The sequence below is a fragment of the Heptranchias perlo genome, chromosome 7 (assembly GCF_035084215.1).
Source record: "Heptranchias perlo isolate sHepPer1 chromosome 7, sHepPer1.hap1, whole genome shotgun sequence".
Lineage (NCBI taxonomy): Eukaryota > Metazoa > Chordata > Chondrichthyes > Hexanchiformes > Hexanchidae > Heptranchias > Heptranchias perlo.
The window spans coordinates 2,987,643-3,013,984 of record NC_090331.1 but is presented as its reverse complement, the minus strand read 5'-3'; the positions used below and the strand labels follow the sequence as shown (position 1 = coordinate 3,013,984).

At 52.9% G+C, this 26,342-nt stretch overlaps 1 protein-coding gene across 8 annotated transcripts in view; it reads left to right on the top strand.

Annotated features, from left to right (window-relative positions):
• Positions 1-26,342, top strand: part of tns1b (tensin 1b) — a 611,533-nt gene that overhangs the window by 418,086 nt on the left and 167,105 nt on the right. For all 8 annotated transcript variants that reach the window (XM_067986941.1, XM_067986942.1, XM_067986943.1 and 5 more), the window contains 3 exons: positions 18,884-18,948; positions 23,704-23,787; positions 25,148-25,260. In XM_067986941.1, the coding sequence (XP_067843042.1) occupies positions 18,884-18,948; positions 23,704-23,787; positions 25,148-25,260 (262 nt within the window). The remainder of the gene's footprint in view (positions 1-18,883; positions 18,949-23,703; positions 23,788-25,147; positions 25,261-26,342) is intronic.

Here is a 26,342-nt window from a genome sequence, read left to right as displayed (position 1 = left end):
AGGATTAATTAATAATGTCCTAGTTAAGGATCCCCTTGGAACGAGCGACCACAACATGGTTGAATTCCATATCCAATTAGAGGGTGAGAAGGTTGATTCTCAAACAAGCGTACTGAGCTTGAATAAAGGAGACTATGATGGTATGAGAGCGGAATTGATTAAAGTGGACTGGGAAAATAGATTAAAGGGTAAGACGGTACATGAGCAGTGGTGTTCATTTAGGGAGTTATTTTACAACTTTCAAAATAAATATATTCCACTGAGGAAAAAAGGGTGTAAAAGAAATGACAGCCATCCGTGGCTAAGTAAAGAAATCAAGGATAGTATCCGACTAAAAACAAGGACATATAAGGTAGCCAAACTTAGTGGGAGGATAGAAGATTGGGAATTCTTCAAAAGACAGCAAAAAGTAACTAAAGGATTGATTAAGAAAGGGAAGTTAGATTATGAAAAGAAATTAGCAAAAAATATAAAAACAGATAGCAAGAGTTTCTATAGTTATATAAAAAGAAAAAGGGTGGCTAAGGTCCCTTAGAGGATGAGACCGGGAAATTAATGGTGGGAAACATGGAGATGGCAAAAATGCTGAACAAATATTTTGTTTCAGTCTTTACAGTAGAGGACACTAAGAATATCCCAACACTGGACAAATAGGGGCCTCTAGGGGGGGAGGAGCTAAATACGATTAAAATCACTCAGGAGATGGTACTCAGTAAAATAATGGGACTCAAGGCGGATAAATCCCCTGGACCTGATGGCTTCCATCCTAGGGTCTTGAGGGAAGTGGCAGTAGGGATTGTGGATGCTTTGGTGATAGTTTTCCAAAATTCCCTGGACTCAGGAGAGGTCCCGGCAGATTGGAAAACTGCTAATGTAACACCGTTATTTAAAAAGGGTAGTAGGCAGAAGGCTGGAAATTATAGGCCAGTTAGCTTAACATCTGTGGTGGGTAAAATTTTGGAGTCTATTATTAAGGAGACAGTAACGGAACATTTAGATAAGCATAATTTAATAGGACAAAGTCAGCATGGCTTTATGAAGGGGAAGTCATGTCTGACAAATTTGCTTGAGTTCTTTGAGGATATAACGTATAGGGTGGATAAAGGGGAACCAGTGGACGTAGTGTATTTAGACTTCCAGAAGGCATTCGACAAGGTGCCACATAAAAGATTATTACTTAAGATAAAAAATCACGGGATTGGGGGTAATATTCTGGCATGGGTGGAGGATTGGTTATCGAACAGGAAGCAGAGAGTTGGGATAAATGGTTCATTTTCGGACTGGCAACCAGTAACCAGTGGTGTTCCACAGGGGTCGGTGCTGGGTCCCCAACTCTTTACAATCTATATTAACGATTTGGAGGAGGGGACCGAGTGCAACATATCAAAATTTGCAGATGATACAAAGATGGGAGGGAAAGTAGAGAGTGAGGAGGACATAAAAAACCTGCAAGGGGATATAGACAGGCTGGGTGAGTGGGCGGAGATTTGGCAGATGCAATATAATATTGGAAAATGTGAGGTTATGCACTTTGGCAGGAAAAATCAGAGAGCAAGTTATTTTCTTAATGGCGAGAGACTGGAAAGTACTGCAGTACAAAGGGATCTGGGGGTCCTAGTGCAAGAAAATCAAAAAGTTGGTATGCAGGTGCAGCAGGTGATCAAGAAAGCCAACGGAATGTTGGCTTTTATTGCTAGGGGGATAGAATATAAAAACAAGGAGGTATTGCTGCAGTTATATAAGGTATTGGTGAGACCGCACCTGGAATACTGCATACAGTTTTGGTCTCCATACTTAAGAAAAGACATACTTGCTCTCGAGGCAGTACAAAGAAGGTTCACTCGGTTAATCCCGGGGATGAGGGGGCGGACATATGAGGAGAGATTGAGTAGATTGGGACTCTACTCATTGGAGTTCAGAAGAATGAGAGGCGATCTTATTGAAACATATAAGATTGTGAAGGGTCTTGATCGGGTGGATGCAGTAAGGATGTTCCCAAAGATGGGTGAAACTAGAACTAGGGGGCATAATCTTAGAATAAGGGGCTGCTCTTTCAAAACTGAGATGAGGAGAAACTTCTTCACTCAGAGGGTGGTCGGTCTGTGGAATTTGCTGCCCCAGGAAGCTGTGGAAGCTACATCATTAGATAAATTTAAAACAGAAATAGACAGTTTCCTAGAAGTAAAGGGAATTAGGGGTTATGGGGAGCGGGCAGGAAATTGGACATGAAGCTGAGTTCGGATCGGTCAATGCCCTGTGGGTGGCGGAGAGGGCCCAGGGGCTATGTGGCCGGGTCCTGCTCCGACTTCTTGTGTTCTTTAGATTTGTGGTTGGGATCAGATCAGCCATGATCTTATTGAATGGCGGAGCAGGCTCGAGGGGCCGATTGGCCTACTCCTGCTCCAATTTCTTATGTTCTTATGTTCTTATGTTCAAAAGCGATCATAACATGATCGAGTTCAATGTAGTGTTTGAAAGGGAAAAAAGTGAATCAGCTGCTAAGATTCTAGACTTGGGTAAGGCCGACTTCAATGGGATGAGACAGAGACTGTCCATAGTAAACTGGGCAAATCTGTTAATGGGTAAAACGACTGATGATCAGTGGAAAATGTTTAAAGAAACATTTAACGTGATACAGAATCGGTTTATACCCCTGAGGGGCAAGAACTCTACTTGCCAAAAAAAACAGCCATGGACAACTAAAGAGGTAAGGGACAGTATAAGACATAAGGAAAGGGCATACAAAAAGGCAAAAAAATGGCACAGATCCTGGCGGATGGGAAAGATACAAAGATCAACAAAGGGTCACAAAACAGATGGTAAGAGCTACAAAAAAGAGAGTATGAAAAGAAACTTGCAAGGGATATCAAAACCAATACGAAGAACTTTTATAGTTATATTAGGAAAAAGAGGGTGGTCAGGAGCAGTGTTGGCCCCTTAAAAACTGAAAGTGGGGATATTGTCATTGACAATGGGGAAATGGCGGACATGTTGAACAATTACTTTGCGTCAGTATTTACAGTCGAAAAAGAGGATAGCATGCCGGAAATCCCAAGAAAACTAATATAGAATCGGGGACAGGGACTCGATAAAATTAACATGAGTAAAGCAACAGTAATGAAGAAAATAATAGCACTAAAGAATGACAAATCCCCAGGACCAGATGGTTTCCATCCCAGGGTTTTAAAGGAAGTCGGTGAGCACATTGCAGATGCCCTAACTATAATCTTTCAAAGTTCTCTAGATTCAGGAACTGTCCCTCTGGATTGGAAAATTGCACATGTCACTCCGCTTTTTAAGAAAGAAGAGAGAGGGAAACCAGGGAATTATAGACCAGTTAGCCTAACATCTGTTGTGGGGCAATTGCTGGAGTCTATAATTAAGGATAGGGTGACTGAACACCTTGAGAATTTTCAGTTAATCAGGGTGAGCCAGCATGGATTTGTGAAAGGTAGGTCGTGCCTGACAAACCTGATTGTTTTCAGGAATGTCAATGGATATTATTTATATGGACTTCCAGAAGGCATTTGATAAGGTCCTACATAAGAGACTGTTAGCTAAGATAGAAGCCTATGGAATCGAGGGAAAAGTACGGACTTGGTTTGGAAGTTGGCTGAGCGAAAGGCGACAGAGAGTATGGATAATGGGAAGGTACTCACATTGGCAGGATGTGACTAGTGGAGTCCCGCAGGGATCTGTCTTGGGGCCTCAATTATTCACAATGTTTATTAACGACTTAGATGAAGTCTCATATCTAAGTTTGCCGATGAGACAAAGATTGGTGGCATTGTAAGCAGTGTAGATGAAAACATAAAATTACAAAGCGATATTGATAGATTAGGTGAATGGGCAAAACTGTGGCAAATGGAATTCAATGTCGACAAATGTGAGGTCATTCACTTTGGATCAAAAAAGGTTAGAACAGGGTACTTTCTAAATGGTAAAAAATTAAAAACAGTGGATGTCCAAAGGGACTATGGGGTTCAGGTGCATAGATCATTGAAGTGTCATGAACAGGTGTAGAAAATAATCAATAAGGCTAATGGAATGCTGGCCTTTGTATCTCGAGGACTGGAGTACAAGGGGGCAGAAGTTATGCTGCAGCTATACAAAACCCTGGTTAGACCGCACCTGGAGTACTGTGAGCAGTTCTAGGCACCGCACCTTCGGAAGGACATATTGGCCTTGGAGGGAGTGCAGCGTAGGTTTACTAGAATGCGACCCGGACTTCAAGGGTTAAGTTACAAGGAGAGATTACACAAATTGGGGTTGTATTCTCTGGAGCTTCGAAGGTTAAGGGGTGATCTGATCGAAGTTTATAAGATATTAAGGGGAACAGATAGGGTGGATAGAGAGAAACTATTTCCGCTGGTTGGGGATTCTAGGAGTAGGGGGCACAGTCTAAAAATTAGAGCCAGACCTTTCTGGAGTGAGATGAGAAAACATTTCTACACACAAAGGGTGGTAGAAGTTTGGAACTCTCTTCCACAAACGGCAATTGATACTAGCTCAATTGCTAAATTTAAATCTGAGATAGATAGCTTTTTGGCAACCAAAGGTATTAAGGGATATGGGCCAAAGGCAGGTATATGGAGTTAGATCACAGATCAGCCATGATCTTATCAAATGGCGGAGCAAGCACGAGGGGCTGAATGGCCTACTCCTGTTCCTATACTCCTATGTTCCTATGTTCCTGTAACGGCCCCTCACGTTTGTCTGTCTGCTCCGATAGGGGTACTGTGGTGTCGCGGTCAGAAAACATAGAAAACAGGAGCAGGAGTAGGCCATTCGGCCCTTCGAGCCTGCTCCGCCATTCAATATGATCGTGGCTGATCCTCTATCTCATTACCATATTCCCGCTCTCTCCCCATACCCCTTGATGACTTTTGTGTCTAGAAATCTATCTAGCTCCTTCTTAAATATATTCAGTGACTTGGCCTCCTCAGCCTTCTGTGGTAGAGAATTCCACAGGTTCACCACCCTCTGAGTGAAGAAATTTCTCCTCATCTCAGTCCTAAATGTCCTACCCCGTATCCTGAGACTGTGACCCCTCGTTCTTGACCTCCCAGCCAGGGGAAACATCCTCCCTGCATCCAGTCTGTCTAGCCCTGTCAGAATTTTATATGTTTCAATGAGATCCCCTCTCAATCTTCTAAACTCGAGTGAATACAGGCCGAGTCGACCCAATCTCTCCACATATGACAGTCCTGCCATCCCAGGAATCAGTCTGGTGAACCTTCACTGCACTCCCTCTATGGCAAGTATATCCTTTCTTTGGTAAGGAGACCAAAACTGCACACAATATCCAGGTCTGGTCTCACTAAGGCCCTATATAACTGCGGTAAGACATCCTATGTTACTAGTTTAATAACCCAGAGAACGTGAGTTCAAATCCCACCGTGGCAGTTCAAGAATTTGAATTCAGCTTAAATAAAATCTGTCAATAAAAATCTGGTCTCAGTAAAAGTGACCCTGAAGCTGTCGGATTGTCGTAAAAATCCAACTGCTTCACTAACGTCCTTACCCGGTCTGGGCCTAGAGGTGATTCCAATCCCACACCAACCTGATTGACCCTTAACTGTCCTCTGAAGGGGCTCCTCAGTTGTATCAAACCAGCTACCCAGTGGTTCAAGAAGAAGGTCCCTCACCACCTTCTCAGGACAAGTCGGGGATGGGTAGTAAATGCCGGCCTTGCCAGCGATGCCCACATCCCGAGAATCAACAATTTTTTTTAAACTTCCTGGGTCTCTGCTCCGAATGTGGTCACAGAGAATGAGCGGAGAATGAGTCTCCCGACGGGAATGTGCGGAGAATGAGTCTCCCGACGGGAATGAGCAGAGAACGACTCTCCCGACGGGAATGTGCGGAGAACGACTCTCCCGACGGGAATGTGCGGAGAACGACTCTCCCGACGGGAATGTGCGGAGAACGACTCTCCCGGGGGGAATGAGCGGAGAACGACTCTCCCGACGGGAATGAGCGGAGAACAACTCTCCCGGGGGGAATGAGCGGAGAACGACTCTCCCGGGGGGAATGAGCGGAGAACAACTCTCCCGGGGGGAATGTGCGGAGAACGACTCTCCCGGGGGGAATGAGCGGAGAACGACTCTCCCGGGGGGAATGAGCGGAGAACGACTCTCCCGACGGGAATGAGCGGAGAACGACTCTCCCGACGGGAATGAGCAGAGAACGACTCTCCCGACGGGAATGAGCAGAGAACGACTCTCCCAACGGGAATGAGCAGAGAACGACTCTCCCGGGGGGAATGAGCAGAGAACGACTCTCCCGGGGGGAATGAGCAGAGAACGACTCTCCCGGGGGGAATGAGCAGAGAACGACCCTCCCGACGGGAATGTGCGGAGAACGACTCTCCCGGGGGGAATGAGCAGAGAACGACTCTCCCGGGGGGAATGAGCAGAGAACGACTCTCCCGAGGGGAATGTGCGGAGAACGACTCTCCCGAGGGGAATGTGCGGAGAACGACTCTCCCGAGGGGAATGAGCGGAGAACGACTCTCCCGAGGGGAATGAGCAGAGAACGACTCTCCCGACGGGAATGAGCAGAGAACGACTCTCCCGACGGGAATGAGCAGAGAACGACTCTCCCGGGGGGAATGAGCAGAGAACGACTGTCCCGACGGGAATGAGCGGAGAACGACTCTCCCGGGGGGAATGAGCGGAGAACGACTCTCCCGACGGGAATGAGCGGAGAACGACTCTCCCGACGGGAATGAGCGGAGAACGACTCTCCCGGGGGGAACGAGCGGAGAACGACTCTCCCGACGGGAATGAGCGGAGAACGACTCTCCCGGGGGGAATGAGCGGAGAACGACTCTCCCGGGGGGAACGAGCGGAGAACGACTCTCCCGACGGGAATGTGCGGAGAACGACTCTCCCGGGGGGAATGAGCGGAGAACGACTCTCCCGGGGGGAATGTGCGGAGAACGACTCTCCCGGGGGGAATGAGCGGAGAACGACTCTCCCGAGGGGAATGTGCGGAGAACGACTCTCCCGGGGGGAATGAGCGGAGAACGACTCTCCCGACGGGAATGTGCAGAGAACGACTCTCCCGGGGGGAATGAGCGGAGAACGACTCTCCCGAGGGGAATGTGCGGAGAACGACTCTCCCGGGGGGAATGTGCGGAGAACGACTCTCCCGGGGGGAATGAGCGGAGAACGACTCTCCCGAGGGGAATGTGCGGAGAACGACTCTCCCGGGGGGAATGTGCGGAGAACGACTCTCCCGGGGGGAATGAGCGGAGAACGACTCTCCCGGGGGGAATGTGCGGAGAACGACTCTCCCGAGGGGAATGTGCGGAGAACGACCCTCCCGACGGGAATGTGCGGAGAACAATTCTCCCGAGGGGAATGTGCGGAGAACGACTCTCCCGAGGGGAATGAGCGGAGAACGACTCTCCCGAGGGGAATGAGCGGAGAACGACCCTCCCGACGGGAATGTGCGGAGAACAATTCTCCCGAGGGGAATGAGCGGAGAACGACTCTCCCGACGGGAATGTGCGGAGAACGACTCTCCCGGGGGGAATGTGCGGAGAACGACTCTCCCGAGGGGAATGTGCGGAGAACAATTCTCCCGAGGGGAATGTGCGGAGAACGACTCTCCCGAGGGGAATGAGCGGAGAACGACTCTCCCGGGGGGAATGTGCGGAGAACGACTCTCCCGAGGGGAATGAGCGGAGAACGACTCTCCCGAGGGGAATGAGCGGAGAACGACTCTCCCGGGGGGAATGTGGGGAGAACGACCCTCCCGACGGGAATGTGCGGAGAACGACTCTCCCGGGGGGAATGAGCGGAGAACGACTCTCCCGGGGGGAATGAGCGGAGAACGACTCTCCCGACGGGAATGTGCGGAGAACGACTCTCCCGACGGGAATGAGCGGAGAACGACTCTCCCGGGGGGAATGTGCGGAGAACGACTCTCCCGGGGGGAATGAGCGGAGAACGACTCTCCCGGGGGGAATGAGCGGAGAACGACTCTCCCGGGGGGAATGTGCGGAGAACGACCCTCCCGACGGGAATGTGCGGAGAACAATTCTCCCGAGGGGAATGTGCGGAGAACGACTCTCCCGAGGGGAATGTGTGTAGAACGATTCTCCCGGGGGGAATGTGCGGAGAACGACTCTCCCGACGGGAATGTGCGGAGAACGACCCTCCCGACGGGAATGTGCGGAGAACAATTCTCCCGAGGGGAATGAGCGGAGAACGACTCTCCCGACGGGAATGTGCGGAGAACGACTCTCCCGGGGGGAATGTGCGGAGAACGACTCTCCCGGGGGGAATGTGCGGAGAACGACTCTCCCAACGGGAATGTGCGGAGAACGACTCTCCCGGGGGGAATGAGCGGAGAACGACTCTCCCGAGGGGAATGTGCGGAGAACGACTCTCCCGAGGGGAATGAGCGGAGAACGACTCTCCAGGGGGGAATGAGCAGAGAACGACTCTCCCGGGGGGAATGTGCGGAGAACGACTCTCCCGACGGGAATGAGCGGAGAACGACTCTCCCGACGGGAATGAGCAGAGAACGACTCTCCCGGGGGGAATGAGCGGAGAACGACTCTCCCGGGGGGAATGTGCGGAGAACGACTCTCCCGGGGGGAATGTGCGGAGAACGACTCTCCCGGGGGGAATGTGCGGAGAACGACTCTCCCGGGGGGAATGTGCGGAGAACGACTCTCCCGACGGGAATGAGCGGAGAACGACTCTCCCGGGGGGAATGTGCGGAGAACGACTCTCCCGGGGGGAATGTGCGGAGAACGACTCTCCCGACGGGAATGAGCGGAGAACGACTCTCCCGACGGGAATGAGCGGAGAACGACTCTCCCGAGGGGAATGAGCGGAGAACGACTCTCCCGGGGGAAATGAGCGGAGAACGACTCTCCCGACGGGAATGTGCGGAGAACGACTCTCCCGGGGGAATGAGCGGAGAACGACTCTCCCGAGGGGAATGTGCGGAGAACGACTCTCCCGAGGGGAATGAGCGGAGAACGACTCTCCCAACGGGAATGTGCGGAGAACGACTCTCCCGGGGGGAATGTGCGGAGAACGACTCTCCCGACGGGAATGAGCGGAGAACGACTCTCCCGGGGGGAATGTGCGGAGAACGACTCTCCCGGGGGGAATGTGCGGAGAACGACTCTCCCGACGGGAATGAGCGGAGAACGACTCTCCCGGGGGGAATGAGCGGAGAACGACTCTCCCGAGGGGAATGTGCGGAGAACGACTCTCCCGACGGGAATGAGCGGAGAACGACTCTCCCGACGGGAATGTGCGGAGAACGACTCTCCCGGGGGAATGAGCGGAGAACGACTCTCCCGAGGGGAATGTGCGGAGAACGACTCTCCCGAGGGGAATGAGCGGAGAACGACTCTCCCGAGGGGAATGTGCGGAGAACGACTCTCCCGAGGGGAATGAGCGGAGAACGACTCTCCCAACGGGAATGTGCGGAGAACGACTCTCCCGAGGGGAATGTGCGGAGAACGACTCTCCCGGGGGGAATGTGCGGAGAACGACTCTCCCGGGGGGAATGAGCGGAGAACGACTCTCCCGAGGGGAATGAGCAGAGAACGACTCTCCCGAGGGGAATGTGCGGAGAACGACTCTCCCGAGGGGAATGAGCGGAGAACGACTCTCCCGGGGGGAATGAGCAGAGAACGACTCTCCCGGGGGGAATGAGCGGAGAACGACTCTCCCGAGGGGAATGAGCGGAGAACGACTCTCCCGGGGGGAATGTGCGGAGAACGACTCTCCCGGGGGGAATGTGCGGAGAACGACTCTCCCGGGGGGAATGAGCGGAGAACGACTCTCCCGAGGGGAATGAGCGGAGAACGACTCTCCCGACGGGAATGTGCGGAGAACGACTCTCCCGGGGGGAATGAGCGGAGAACGACTCTCCCGAGGGGAATGTGCGGAGAACGACTCTCCCGACGGGAATGTGCAGAGAACGACTCTCCCGGGGGGAATGAGCGGAGAACGACTCTCCCGCGGGGAATGAGCGGAGAACGACTCTCCCGAGGGGAATGTGCGGAGAACGACTCTCACGGGGGGAATGTGCGGAGAACGACTCTCCCAACGAGAATGTGCGGAGAACGACTCTCCCGGGGGGAATGTGCGGAGAACGACTCTCCCGGGGGGAATGAGCGGAGAACGACTCTCCCAACGGGAATGTGCGGAGAACGACTCTCCCGAGGGGAATGTGCGGAGAACGACCTTCCCGAGGGGAATGAGCGGAGAACGACTCTCCCGACGGGAATGAGCGGAGAACGACTCTCCCGAGGGGAATGTGCGGAGAACGACTCTCCCGAGGGGAATGTGCGGAGAACGACCCTCCCGACGGGAATGTGCGGAGAACAATTCTCCCGAGGGGAATGTGCGGAGAACGACTCTCCCGGGGGGAATGAGCGGAGAACGACTCTCCCGAGGGGAATGTGCGGAGAACGACTCTCCCGAGGGGAATGTGCGGAGAACGATTCTCCCGAGGGGAATGAGCGGAGAACGACTCTCCCGACGGGAATGTGCGGAGAACGACTCTCCCGAGGGGAATGTGCGGAGAATGACTCTCCCGGGGGGAATGTGCGGAGAACGACTCTCCCATCGGGAATGTGCGGAGAACGACTCTCCCGGGGGGAATGAGCGCAGAACGACTCTCCCGAGGGGAATGTGCGGAGAACGACTCTCCCGAGGGGAATGTGCGGAGAACGACTCTCCCGAGGGGAATGTGCGGAGAACGACTCTCCCGAGGGGAATGTGCGGAGAACGACCCTCCCGACGGGAATGTGCGGAGAACGACCCTCCCGACGGGAATGTGCGGAGAACGACTCTCCCGGGGGGAATGAGCGGAGAACGACTCTCCCGACGGGAATGTGCGGAGAACGACTCTCCCGAGGGGAATGTGCGGAGAACGACCCTCCCGACGGGAATGTGCGGAGAACGACTCTCCCGGGGGGAATGAGCGGAGAACGACTCTCCCGACGGGAATGTGCGGAGAACGACTCTCCCGAGGGGAATGTGCGGAGAACGACTCTCCCGACGGGAATGTGCGGAAAACGACTCTCCCGAGGGGAATGTGCGGAGAACGACTCTCCCGAGGGGAATGTGCGGAGAACGACTCTCCCGACGGGAATGTGCGGAGAACGACTCTCCCGACGGGAATGTGCGGAGAACGACTCTCCCGGGGGGAATGAGCGGAGAACGACTCTCCCGGGGGGAATGAGCGGAGAACGACTCTCCCGACGGGAATGAGCTGAGAACGACTCTCCCGACGGGAATGTGCGGAGAACGACTCTCCCGGGGGGAACGAGCGGAGAACGACTCTCCCGACGGGAATGAGCGGAGAACGACTCTCCCGACGGGAATGTGCGGAGAACGACTCTCCCGGGGGGAATGAGCGGAGAACGACTCTCCCGGGGGGAATGTGCGGAGAACGACTCTCCCAACGGGAATGTGCGGAGAACGACTCTCCCGAGGGGAATGTGCGGAGAACGACTCTCCCGACGGGAATGTGCGGAGAACGACTCTCCCGAGGGGAATGTGCGGAGAACGACTCTCCCGGGGGGAATGTGCGGAGAACGACTCTCCCGGGGGGAATGAGCGGAGAACGACTCTCCCGACGGGAATGTGCGGAGAACGACTCTCCCGGGGGGAATGAGCGGAGAACGACTCTCCCAACGGGAATGTGCGGAGAACGACTCTCCCGAGGGGAATGTGCGGAGAACGACCTTCCCGAGGGGAATGTGCGTAGAACGACTCTCCCGAGGGGAATGTGCGGAGAACGACTCTCCCGAGGGGAATGTGCGTAGAACGACTCTCCCGAGGGGAATGTGCGGAGAAGGACTCTCCCAACGGGAATGTGCGGAGAACGACTCTCCCGAGGGGAATGTGCGGAGAACGACTCTCCCGAGGGGAATGTGCGGAGAACGACTCTCCCAACGGGAATGTGCGGAGAACGACTCTCCCGAGGGGAATGTGCGGAGAACGACTCTCCCGAGGGGAATGAGCGGAGAACGACTCTCCCGGGGGGAATGAGCGTAGAACGACTCTCCCGGGGGGAATGAGCGGAGAACGACTCTCCCGACGGGAATGAGCGGAGAACGACTCTCCCGGGGGGAATGAGCGGAGAACGACTCTCCCAACGGGAATGTGCGGAGAACGACTCTCCCGAGGGGAATGAGCGGAGAACGACTCTCGCGACGGGAATGTGCGGAGAACGACTCTCTGGAGGGGAATGAGCGGAGAACGACTCTCCCAACGGGAATGTGCGGAGAACGACTCTCCCGAGGGGAATGAGCGGAGAACGACTCTCCCGAGGGGAATGAGCGGAGAACGACTCTCCCGAGGGGAATGAGCGGAGAACGACTCTCCCGAGGGGAATGAGCGGAGAACGACTCTCCCAACGGGAATGTGCGGAGAACGACTCTCCCGAGGGGAATGAGCGGAGAACGACTCTCCCGACGGGAATGTGCGGAGAACGACTCTCCCGGGGGGAATGAGCGGAGAACGACTCTCCCAACGGGAATGTGCGGAGAACGACTCTCCCGAGGGGAATGTGCGGAGAACGACCTTCCCGAGGGGAATGAGCGGAGAACGACTCTCCCGAGGGGAATGTGCGGAGAACAACTCTCCCGAGGGGAATGTGCGTAGAACGACTCTCCCGAGGGGAATGTGCGGAGAACGACCCTCCCGACGGGAATGAGCGGAGAACGACTCTCCCGAGGGGAATGTGCGGAGAACAACTCTCCCGAGGGGAATGTGCGGAGAACGACTCTCCCGAGGGGAATGTGCGGAGAACGACCCTCCCGACGGGAATGTGCGGAGAACAATTCTCCCGAGGGGAATGTGCGGAGAACGACTCTCCCGGGGGGAATGAGCGGAGAACGACTCTCCCGGGGGGAATGAGCGGAGAACGACTCTCCCGACGGGAATGAGCGGAGAACGACTCTCCCGACGGGAATGTGCGGAGAACGACTCTCCCGGGGGGAATGAGCGGAGAACGACTCTCCCGGGGGGAATGTGCGGAGAACGACTCTCCCGACGGGAATGTGCGGAGAACAATTCTCCCGAGGGGAATGAGCTGAGAACGACTCTCCCGGGGGGAATGTGCGGAGAACGACTCTCCCGAGGGGAATGTGCGGAGAACGACTCTCCCGACGGGAATGTGCGGAGAACGACTCTCCCGGGGGGGAATGAGCGGAGAACGACTCTCCCGGGGGGAATGTGCGGAGAACGACTCTCCCGACGGGAATGTGCGGAGAACGACTCTCCCGAGGGGAATGTGCGGAGAACGACTCTCCCGAGGGGGAATGTGCGGAGAACGACCCTCCCGGGGGGAATGTGCGGAGAACGACTCTCCCAACGGGAATGTACGGAGAACGACTCTCCCGGGGGGAATGAGCGGAGAACGACTCTCCCGAGGGGAATGTGCGGAGAACGACTCTCCCGAGGGGAATGTGCGGAGAACGACCCTCCCGACGGGAATGAGCGGAGAACGACTCTCCCGAGGGGAATGTGCGGAGAACGACTCTCCCGAGGGGAATGTGCGGAGAACGACTCTCCCGACGGGAATGTGCGGAGAACGACTCTCCCGACGGGAATGTGCAGAGAACGACTCTCCCGAGGGGAATGTGCGGAGAACGACTCTCCCGAGGGGAATGTGCGGAGAACGACTCTCCCGGGGGGAATGTGCTGAGAACGACTCTCCCGACGGGAATGTGCGGAGAACAATTCTCCCGAGGGGAATGTGCGGAGAACGACTCTCCCGAGGGGAATGTGCGGAGAACGACTCTCCCGAGGGGAATGTGCGGAGAACAATTCTCCCGAGGGGAATGTGCGGAGAACGACTCTCCCGACGGGAATGTGCTGAGAACGACTCTCCCGACGGGAATGTGCGGAGAACAATTCTCCCGAGGGGAATGTGCGGAGAACGACTCTCCCGAGGGGAATGTGCGGAGAACGACTCTCCCGACGGGAATGAGCGGAGAACGACTCTCCCGAGGGGAATGAGCGGAGAACGACTCTCCCAACGGGAATGTGCGGAGAACGACTCTCCCGAGGGGAATGTGCGGAGAACGACTCTCCCGACGGGAATGTGCGGAGAACGACCTTCCCGGGGGGAATGTGCGGAGAACGACTCTCCCGACGGGAATGTGCGGAGAACGACCTTCCCGGGGGGAATGTGCGGAGAACGACTCTCCCGAGGGGAATGTGCGGAGAACGACTCTCCCGAGGGGAATGTGCGGAGAACGACTCTCCCGGGGGGAATGAGCGGAGAACGACTCTCCCGACGGGAATGAGCGGAGAACGACTCTCCCGGGGGGAATGAGCGGAGAACGACTCTCCCCGGGGGAATGAGCGGAGAACGACTCTCCCGGGGGGAATGAGCGGAGAACGACTCTCCCGAGGGGAATGAGCGGAGAACGACTCTCCCGAGGGGAATGAGCGGAGAACGACTCTCCCGGGGGGAATGTGCGGAGAACGACTCTCCCGGGGGGAATGTGCGGAGAACGACTCTCCCGAGGGGAATGAGCGGAGAACGACTCTCCCGGGGGGAATGTGCGGAGAACGACTCTCCCGGGGGGAATGCGGAGAACGACTCTCCCGAGGGGAATGAGCGGAGAACGACTCTCCCGAGGGGAATGAGCGGAGAACGACTCTCCCGAGGGGAATGAGCGGAGTACGACTCTCCCGAGGGGAATGAGCGGAGAACGACTCTCCCGACGGGAATGTGCGGAGAACGACTCTCCCAACGGGAATGTGCGGAGAACGACTCTCCCAACGGGAATGTGCGGAGAACGACTCTCCCGAGGGGAATGAGCGGAGAACGACTCTCCCGAGGGGAATGTGCGGAGAACGACTCTCCCAACGGGAATGAGCGGAGAACGACTCTCCCGGGGGGAATGAGCGGAGAACGACTCTCCCGAGGGGAATGTGCGGAGAACGACTCTCCCAACGGGAATGAGCGTAGAACGACTCTCCCGGGGGGAATGTGCGGAGAACGACTCTCCCGAGGGGAATGAGCGGAGAACGACTCTCCCGACGGGAATGTGCGTAGAACGACTCTCCCGACGGGAATGTGCGGAGAACGACTCTCCCGACGGGAATGTGCAGAGAACGACTCTCCCAACGGGAATGAGCGGAGAACGACTCTCCCGGGGGGAATGAGCGGAGAACGACTCTCCCGGGGGGAATGTGCGGAGAACGACTCTCCCAACGGGAATGTGCAGAGAACGACTCTCCCAACGGGAATGAGCGGAGAACGACTCTCCCAACGGGAATGTGCGGAGAACGACTCTCCCGGGGGGAATGTGCGGAGAACGACTCTCCCGAGGGGAATGAGCGGAGAACGACTCTCCCGGGGGGAATGAGCGGAGAACGACTCTCCCGGGGGGAATGTGCGGAGAACGACTCTCCCGAGGGGAATGAGCGGAGAACGACTCTCCCGAGGGGAATGTGCGGAGAACGACTCTCCCGGGGGGAATGTGCGGAGAACGACTCTCCCGGGGGGAATGTGCGGAGAACGACTCTCCCGGGGGGAATGAGCGGAGAACGACTCTCCCGAGGGGAATGTGCGGAGAACGACTCTCCCGGGGGGAATGAGCGGAGAACGACTCTCCCGAGGGGAATGTGCGGAGAACGACTCTCCCGGGGGGAATGAGCGGAGAACGACTGTCCCGGGGGGAATGTGCGGAGAACGACTCTCCCGACGGGAATGTGCGGAGAACGACTCTCCCGAGGGGAATGTGCGGAGAACGACTCTCCCGGGGGGAATGTGCGGAGAACGACTCTCCCGACGGGAAAGTGCGGAGAACGACTCTCCCGAGGGGAAAATGCGGAGAACGACTCTCCCGAGGGGAATGTGCGGAGAACAACTCTCCCGGGGGGAATGTGCGGAGAACGACTCTCCCGGGGGGAACGAGCGGAGAACGACTCTCCCGACGGGAAAGTGCGGAGAACGACTCTCCCGGGGGGAATGAGCGGAGAACGACTCTCCCGGGGGGAATGTGCGGAGAACAACTCTCCCGGGGGGAATGTGCGGAGAACGACTCTCCCGGGGGGAATGTGCGGAGAACAACTCTCCCGGGGGGAACGAGCGGAGAACGACTCTCCCGGGGGGAATGTGCGGAGAACGACTCTCCCGGGGGGAATGTGCGGAGGACGTTGACCTCCTCGTTCGTGCGTCGAACTCCCGGCCCCGAGCACTGTACCAGAGCGACGGCTCCGACTGGGACCCTCAGATACCTCAGCCCCTGGAATTCCTTGGGAGGCCTCTTGGAGGTGGTTCTGGGTCAGGGTGGAGAATCGGCCCGATCCTTCCCCCTCCCCCACCCCACTGTCCCAGAGTCGGCTGGGTTGGGGGTGTGCGTGAGGGGGGCGTTATCATGGATCAGATCACGCCCAGCTCAGACAGAAAACCCCTCATCGTTTTGAAGTGCCTCCAAAAGATCTCCCCTTAACGTTCTCTGTTCTAAGGAGGATAATCCCAGCTTCTCCTGTCCCTCCACATAACTGAAGTCCCTCTTCGCTGCCCACTCCCCTAACCGGAGCCCCCTCCCCTGTTATTTATCAGTCCCGAGCTTTCCCTTTTCCCCAATTTTTCCCCGTGTCCTCTCTCTCCCTGCAGCCTGAGATGGAGGCCCAGGTTTAACCGTTCTCTGTTCCACTTAGTATCCCATGTTGCTCTACAGAGACGCCTCTCATTCATTCCTTTCAAGCTGAAGACTCCTTTCCTTGGAGCTCAGCCTGTGACAGGAGTGACGGCCCCTCTCTGGACCCCATTGCAGGGTTTGGATATTCCCCTTGTCCCTCGGTGAGCAGGCCTGAGGAGGGCAGCAGAGAGCTGGAGTATCAGAGCCTCCAATTCATGGGCCTGCAAACCCAGCCACACAGTGTTGCCCCGCGGGGTAACCAGGCTCGGAGGAGCGACAGGCCGAGAAGATAAAATGGTTTTATTTTATCAAAAGGTTTCCTCGGGGATCCAGGAGCAGCAGGAGGTGCTTCTCTGGTCCCCAACAGGGAATCCTTAGGACGGTCCCCCTCTCTTCCCCCGCACCGCCCCCCCACCTTGATTCACCCGGCTTGTCCGACTCCGGCCTGATGTCATTGACACCGGAATCGGGCGGGACACCAGGCCTGGGAGTTAAAATAGCCCTGGCCTCATGTTAGTGAGTTTGTCGTTCTCTTCCCCCCCTCCCCCCAACCCCCAGCCCCAAGCTCGCGGCTCGCCCCGAGTTACCATCGGAAGTCGGGGCGGGGGGGGTCTTCGCGGTTTCCTTCTGAACGCCTGTATTCAGCGGCTGCCTCGGGCCTGAACCAAAGGAAACCTGAGAAACTGACACTGCCGAAAGATTGTTCCGATCCGGGAAGGGGGAAGGGTGTTGAAAATGTCCGTCAGCAGCTAAATACCTTAATAGACGGGATGCATTTAATTTTGCAGGGTTGGCCAGCTGACATTCAGAACTAAAAGCATTAGAGAGGCCTCGTTAGGGGAGATTTAACGACCCTATCAGATCTCACCTGGCCCGTGCTGAATAACAAGGCCTGGTGAACTCTGGGTTACAGACAGGCCATCGGCCGCTGTTGCCAGGGGAACTGCTGAGTGAGGAATCTGAGACGGGTGATGTTGAGTGTGTCTCTTCGCTGCCGGTTAGACACAAGGAGAAGGCAGCAGCAATATGCATCAGTTCGCAAAAGTTCCCATTCCAGACAGCAGACAGGGAGCATATCCTGATCCCCTGCGATTTCCCTTTTCGTTATCCCAACCAATTTTCCCTGTAAAGCACAGGAATTCCCGTCAATGTACGATCATTGCAATTTTTAGAACCATTTTGGGGATAAATACACCTTTCACCAGACACTGAAAGAAAGAACTTGCATTTATATAGCGTCTTTCACGTCCTCAGGACGTCCCAAAGCATTTCACAGCCAGTGGATTATTTTTGAAGTGTAGGCACTGTTGTTTTGTCGGCAAACGTGACAGCTAATTTTCGCATGGCAAGATCCCTCAAACAGCACTGAGATAATGAGCAGTTCATTTGTTTTTGAGGTGTTGGTTGAATGGGGAATATTGGCCCAGGGACACTCTGTGCTCTTCTTCCTGTGGTGGCCATCAGACCTCTTATTACCAACTGAACATGCAGACGAGGCCATCATCGGAAAATCAGAACTCCCGACAATCCAGCACTGTCTCAGTACGACAATGGATGGTCCATTTATTTAATCTCCTCCCACAGCCCATGTACACTCTCCCCTATCACAGACTCTCCCCACCCATTTAATCTCCCCCCACAGCCCATGTACACTCTCCCCTATCACAGACTCTCCCCACCCATTTAATCTCCCCCCACAGCCCATGTACACTCTCCCCTATCACAGACTCTCCCCACCCATTTAATCTCCTCCCACAGCCCATGTACACTCTCCCCTATCACAGACTCTCCCCACCCATTTAATCTCCCCCCACAGCCCATGTACACTCTCCCCTATCACAGACTCTCCCCACCCATTTAATCTCCCCCCACAGCCCATGTACACTCTCCCCTATCACAGACTCTCCCCACCCATTTAATCTCCCCCCACAGCCCGTGTACACTCTCCCCTATCACAGACTCTCCCCACCCATTTAATCTCCCCCCACAGCCCGTGTACACTCTCCCCTATCACAGACTCTCCCCACCCATTTAATCTCCCCCCACAGCCCGTGTACACTCTACTAATCCCTTTCCACACCGATGTTGATGGAAGCAAGTTCCCAAATTCCTCCCTGATGCAGATACAAATGTTTCCTTTTCTGTTTCATGTAATGAGTTGATTGGTAAATTGGTTGCGTTCTTATGGATTTCCTTCCACTGATTCTATTTCACATTTTATTACCTCAGGGGAACCGAGGCCGGACGGGAGTGGTTATCGCCGCCTACATGCATTACAGCAACATATCCGCCAGGTAGGAGCCCAGTCACACAGATCCTGACTCTTCTCTCACTCCACGCCTGCCACCTGCTTTATGTTCGAGTGGGGGTGAGGTGCTTCCAACCTTATAATCTCCAGCAGCAATGTCATATCAGACCGATAGATGGATTTCAGGACAGTGCTTTGGGAGTGTTTGATGGGACAGTGTCGAGGGAGCTTTACTCAGTACCGAACCCGTGCTATACCTGCCCTGGAAACATATATTTATTATATACACGCTACTGTGTCCCTTTATTTATTATATGCACAATACTGTGTCCTTGTATTTATTATATACAGGGTTCTGTGTCCCGGTATTTATTATGTACACAGTGCTGTGTCCCTGTATTTATTTATTTTTTTTCATTCATGGGATGTGGGCGTCGCTGGCGAGGCCGGCATTTATTGCCCATCCCTAATTGCCCTTGAGAAGGTGGTGGTGAGCCGCCTTCTTGAACCGCTGCAGTCCTTGTGGTGAAGATTCTCCCACAGTGCTGTTAGGAAGGGAGTTCCAGGATTTTGACCCAGCGACGATGAAGGAACGGTGATATATTTCCAAGTCGGGATGGTGTGTGACTTGGAGGGGAACGTGCAGGTGGTGTTGTTCCCATGTAACTGCTGCCCTTGTCCTTCGAGGTGGTAGAGGTCGGGGGTTTGGGAGGTGCTGTTGAAGAAGCCTTGGCGAGTTGCTGCAGTGCATCCTGTGGATGGTACACACTGCAGACACTGTGCGCCGGTGGTGAAGGGAGTGAATGTTTAGGGTGGTGGATGGGGTGCCAATCAAGTGGGCTGCTTTGTCTTGGATGGTGTCGAGCTTCTTGAGTGTTGTTGGAGCTGCACTCATCCAGGCAAGTGGAGAGTATTCCATCACACTCCTGACTTGTGCCTTGTAGATGGTGGAAAGGCTTTGGGGAGTCAGGAGGTGAGTCACTCGCTGTAGAATACCCAGCCTCTGACCTGCTCTCGTAGCCACAGTGTTTATATAGAATTATAGAATCATAGAAGTTTACAACATGGAAACAGGCCCTTCGGCCCAACATGTCCATGTCGCCCAGTTTATACAACTAAGCTAGTCCCAATTGCCTGCACTTGGCCCATATCCCTCTATACCCATCTTACCCATGTAACTGTCCAAATGCTTTTTAAAAGACAAAATTGTACCCGCCTCTACTACTGCCTCTGGCAGCTCGTTCCAGACACTCACCACCCTTTGAGTGAAAAAATTGCCCCTCTGGACCCTTTTGTATCTCTCCCCTCTCACCTTAAATCTATGCCCCCTCGTTATAGACTCCCCTATCTTTGGGAAAAGATTTTGACTATCTACCTTATCTATGCCCCTCATTATTTTATAGACTTCTATAAGATCACCCCTTAACCTCCTACTCTCCAGGGAAAAAAGTCTCAATCAATCCAACCTCTCCCTATAAGTCAAACCATCAAGTCCCGGTAGCATCCTAGTAAATCTTTTCTGCACTCTTTCTAGTTTAATAATATCCTTTCTATAATAGGGTGACCAGAACTGTACACAGTATTCCAAGTGTGGCCTTACTAATGTCTTGTAAAACTTCAATAAGACATCCCAACTCCTGCATTCAATGTTCTGACCAATGAAACCAAGCATGCTGAATGCCTTCTTCACCACCCTATCCACCTGTGACTCCACTTTCAAGAAGCTATGAACCTGTACTCCTAGATCTCTTTGTTCTATAAATCTCCCCAACGCCCTACCATTAACGGAGTAGGTCCTGGCCAGATTCGATCTACCAAAATGCATCACCTCACATTTATCTAAATTAAACTCCATCTGCCATTCATCGGCCCACTGGCCCAATTTATCAAGATCCCATTGCAATCCTAGATAACCTTCTTCACTGTCCACAATGCCACCAATCTTGGTGTCATCTGCAAACTTACTAACCATGCCTCCTAAATTCTCATCCAAATCATTAATATAAATAAGAAATAACAGCGGACCCAGCACCGATCCCTGAGGCACACCGCTGGTCACAGGCCTCCAGTTTGAAAAACAACCCTCTACAACCACCCTCTGTCTTCTGTCGTCAATCCAATTTTGTGTCCAATTGGCTACCTCACCTTGGATCCCGTGAGATTTAACCTTATGTAACAACCTACCATGCGGTACCTTGTCAAAGGCTTTGCTAAAGTCCATGTAGACCACGTCTACTGCACAGCCCTCATCTATCTTCTTGGTTACCCCTTCAAAAAACTCAATCAAATTTGTGAGACATGATTTTCCTCTCACAAAACCATGCTGACTGTTCCTAATCAGTCCCTGCCTCTCCAAATGCCTGTAGACCCTGTCTCTCAGAATACCCTCTAACAACTTACCCACTACAGATGTCAGGATCACCGGTCTGTAGTTCCCAGGCTTTTCCCTGCCGCCCTTCTTCAACAAAGGCTACCCTCCAATCTTCAGGCACCTCACCTGTAGCTGTCCAGTTAAGTTTCTGGTCAATGGTGACCCCCAGGATGTTGATGGTGGGGGATTCGGCGATGGTAATGCCGTTGAATGTCAAGGGGAGGTGGTTAGACTGTCTCTTGCTGGAGATGGTCATTGCCTGGCACTTGTCTGGCGCGAATGTTACTTGCCACTTATGAGCCCAAGCCTGGATGTTGTCCAGGTCTTGCTGCATGCGGGCTCGGACTGCTTCATTATTTGAGGGGTTGCGAATGGAACTGAACACTGTGCAATCATCAGTGAACATCCCCATTTCTGACCTTATGATGGAGGGAAGGTCATTGATGAAGCAGCTGAAGATGTTTGGGCCTAGGACACTGCCCTGAGGAACTCCTACAGCAATGTCCTGGGGCTGAGATGATTGGCCTCCAACAACCACTACCATCTTCCTTTGTGTAAGGTATGACTCCAGCCACTGGAGAGTTTTCCCCCTGATTCCCATTGACTTCAATTTTACTAGGGCTCCTTGGTGTCACACTCGGTCAAATGCTGCCTTGATGTCAAGGGCAGTCACTCTCACCTCACCTCTGGAATTCAGCTCTTCTGTCCATGTTTGGATCAAGGCTGTAATGAGGTCTGGAGCCGAGTGGTCCTGGCGGAACCCAAACTGAGCATCGGTGAGCAGGTTATTGGTGAGTAAGTGCCGCTTGATGGCACTGTCGACGACACCTTCCATCACTTTGCTGATGATTGAGAGTAGACTGATGGGGCGGTAATTGGCCGGATTGGATTTGTCCTGCTTTTTGTGGACAGGACATACCTGGGCAATTTTCCACATTGTCGGGTAGATGCCAGTGTTGTAGCTGTACTGGAACAGTTTGGCTAGAGGCGCAGCTAGTTCTGGAGCACAAGTCTTCAGCACTACAGCATATACACAATACTGTGTCCCTGTATTTATTATGTACACGGTATCGTGTCCCTGTATTTATTATATACACGGTACTGTGTCCTTGTATTTATTATATACACGGTACTGTGTCCCTGTATTTATTATGTACACGGTATCGTGTCCCTGTATTTATTATATACACGGTACTGTGTCCCTGTATTTATTATATACACGGTACTGTGTCCCTGTATTTATTATATACACGGTACTGTGTCCCTGTATTTATTATGTACATGGTATCGTGTCCCTGTATTTATTATATACACGGTACTGTGTCCCTGTATTTATTATATACACGGTACTGTGTCCCTGTATTTATTATATACACGGTACTGTGACCCTGTATTTATTATATACACGGTACTGTGTCCCTGTATTTATTATATACACGGTACTGTGTCCCTGTATTTATTATCTACACGGTACTGTGTCCCTGTATTTATTATATACACGGTACTGTGTCCCTGTATTTATTATCTACACGGTACTGTGTCCCTGTATTTATTATATACACGGTACTGTGTCCCTGTATTTATTATATACACGGTACTGTGTCCCTGTATTTATTATATACACGGTACTGTGTCCCTGTATTTATTATATACACGGTACTGTGTCCCTGTATTTATTATATACACGGTACTGTGTCCCTGTATTTATTATATACACGGTACTGTGTCCCTGTATTTATTATGTACACGGTATCGTGATCCTGTATTTATTATATACACGGTACTGTGTCCCTGTATTTATTATATACACGGTACTGTGTCCTTGTATTTATTATATACATGGTCCTGTGTCCCTGTATTTATTATATACACGGTACTGTGTCCTTGTATTTATTATATACACGGTACTGTGTCCCTGTATTTATTATATACACGGTACTGTGTCCCTGTATTTATTATATACACGGTACCGTGTCCTTGTATTTATTATATACACGGTACTGTGTCCCTGTATTTATTATATACACGGTACTGTGTCCTTGTATTTATTATATACACGGTACTGTGTCCCTGTATTTATTATATACACGGTACTGTGTCCCTGTATTTATTATATACACGGTACCGTGTCCCTGTATTTATTATATACACGGTACCGTGTCCCTGTATTTATTATATACACGGTACTGTGTCCCTGTATTTATTATATACACGGTACTGTGTCCCTGTATTTATTATATACACGGTACTGTGTCCCTGTATTTATTATATACACGGTACTGTGTCCCTGTATATATTATATACACGGTACTGCGTGCTGAATGCACGCATCCCTGTCTTCCTGGTTGAATGGCTGTGTGCCTCAGAGAATAGAACCCTTGTGTCTGAGCCTCTGATATGTTAACATTTACTTTTATTCCTCCTCCCTAGTGCCGATCAGGCGTTGGACCGATTCGCCATGAAGAAATTCTATGAGGACAAAGTCCTTCCAGTGGGCCAGCCCTCGCAGAGGAGGTGGGTCCTGTTCAGGGGGCTGCTGGACCGCTGTGTTCCGAGCTCTCAGTTTAAGAGGGGAGCCCGTGCCCATGCAGTCGTTGGAGCGAATCAGTATCTGTTATTGGGAGTACTGCATTCAAGTTGTTTAACTAAACTCACTGTTACAAAGTCTGTGCCATCAACCCCTCTGGAATGAGGCATCAGGGATAATGGGACATGATTCTCTGCCTGTTTAATGTCTCAGTGTAGAGGGAGCTTTACTCTGCATCTAACCCGTGCTGTGCCTGCCCTGGGAGTGTTTGACGGGACAGTGTAGAGGGAGCTTTACTCTGCATCTAACCCGTGCTGTGCCTGCCCTGGGAGTGTTTGACGGGACAGTGTAGAGGGAGCTTTACTCTGTATCTAACCCGTGCTGGACCTGCCCTGGGATTGTTTGATGGGACAGTGTAGAGGGAGCTTTACTCTGCATCTAACCCGTGCTGTGCCTGCCCTGGGAGTGTTTGACGGGACAGTGTAGAGGGAGCTTTACTCTGTATCCAACCCCTGCTGTATCTCCCCTGGGAGTGTTTGATGGGACAGTGTAGAGGGAGCTTTACTCTGTATCTAACCCGTGCTGGACCTGCCCTGGGAGTGTTTGACGGGACAGTGCAGAGGGAACTTTACTCTGTATCTAACCCGTGCTGTACCTGCCCTGGGAGTGTTTGATGGGACAGTGTAGAGGGAGCTTTACTCTGTATCTAACCTCTGCTGTACCTGCCCTGGGAGTGTTTGATGGGACAGTGTAGAGGGAGCTTTACTCTGTATCTAATCCGTGCTGTACCTGCCCTGGGAGTGTTTGATGGGACAGTGTAGAGGGAGATTTACTCTGTATCTAACCCTGTACCTGCCCTGGGAGTGTTTGATGTCTCATTGTAGAGGGAGCTTTACTCTGTATCTAACCCGTGCTGTACCTGCCCTGGGAGTGTTTGACGGGACAGTGCAGAGGGAGCTTTACTCTGTATCTAACCCTGTACCTGCCCTGGGAGTGTTTGATGGGACAGTGCAGAGGGAGCTTTACTCTGTATGTAACCCGTGCTGTACCTGCCCTGGGAGTGTTTGATGGGACAGTGTACAGAGAGCTTTACTCTGTATCTAACCTGTGCTGTACCTGCCCTGGGAGTGTTTGATGGGACAGTTTGGAGGGAGCTTTACTCTGTATCTAACCCGTGCTGCACCTGCCCTGGGAGTGTTTGATGGGACATTGTGGAGGGAGCTTTACTCTGAATCTAACCTGTGCTGTACCTGATGGTGATCTGGGAGCTGGTTCTCAGTTGTACCTGTCACTCTGGAAGTTCTCTGTCAAATGCCCAGTACTAATGATTCCTTCCTTTTGGTGCAGGTACGTCCATTACTTCAGTGGGCTGCTCTCCGGCACCATCAAGATGAACAACAAGCCACTATTTCTACATCATGTCATCATGCACGGAATTCCCAACTTCGAGTCCAAAGGCGGTAAGTCTTCAGTTTTCCAAGGACCATGTTTTCCTAGTGCACAGAATGCAACAAATCCAAACTGCAAACCGCTTTCAAATGCATCCCTCCAACTTTGGCCTCTTGTGCGTCTCCCACTCCCTTCGCCCACCATTGGTGGCCGGACCTTCAGCCCTGGAGTTCTCCACTCCCTCCCCCACCTTAAACACCCATTCCCTCCCCCACCCTAAACATTCACTCCCTTCACCACCGGCGCACTGTGGCTGCAGTGTGCACCATCCACAGGATGCACTGCATCAACTCACCAAGGCTTCTTCGACAGCACCTCCCAAACCCGCGACCTCTACCACCTAGAAGGACAAGAGCAGCAGGCACATGGGAACAGCACCACCTGCACGTTCCCCTCCAAGTCACACACCATCCCGACTTGGAAATATATCGCCGTTCCTTCATCGTCGCTGGGTCAAAATCCTGGAACTCCCTTCCTAACAGCACTGTGGGAGAACCTTCACCACACGGACTGCAGCGGTTCAAGAAGGCGGCTCACCACCACCTTCTCGAGGGCAATTAGGGATGGGCAATAAATGCCGGCCTCGCCAGCGACGCCCACACCCCATGAACGAATAAAAAAAATGTTTCCCCTTAAATCTCTCCACCTCACTCTTCTCCTTTGAGACCCTCTTTGAAACATAACCTTTCAACCAAACGTTTGGTCACCTGTCCTAATGTCTCCTTCTTTGGTGTCACTTTTTGTCTGATTACTCTCCTGTGAAGTACCTTGAGACGTTTTAATACGTTAAATGCACTATTTAGTAGAGCTGGGTTGTGCGACCTCATGGATGCGAGTGACCTCTGCTCTTTGACCCAGGAATCACTTTCAACATTTTTGTAGAATTGAAGTGTTCCTTTGGAGCAATGGCAGCCAGTGGTAATGTCTACAAGATCCTTAGCAGATGAAATCATCCCTTTTACCCATTCCCCCTCGTCTCCGGGGGGAACAAGTGGTGGGGGAGAGGGATGGAGGGAGTGGGTGACATCGTCCCCTCCCCAATGCATTTAACTGGATGCGTTCCTCCGTGTCCCTAAACCCGGTGTCACTGTTT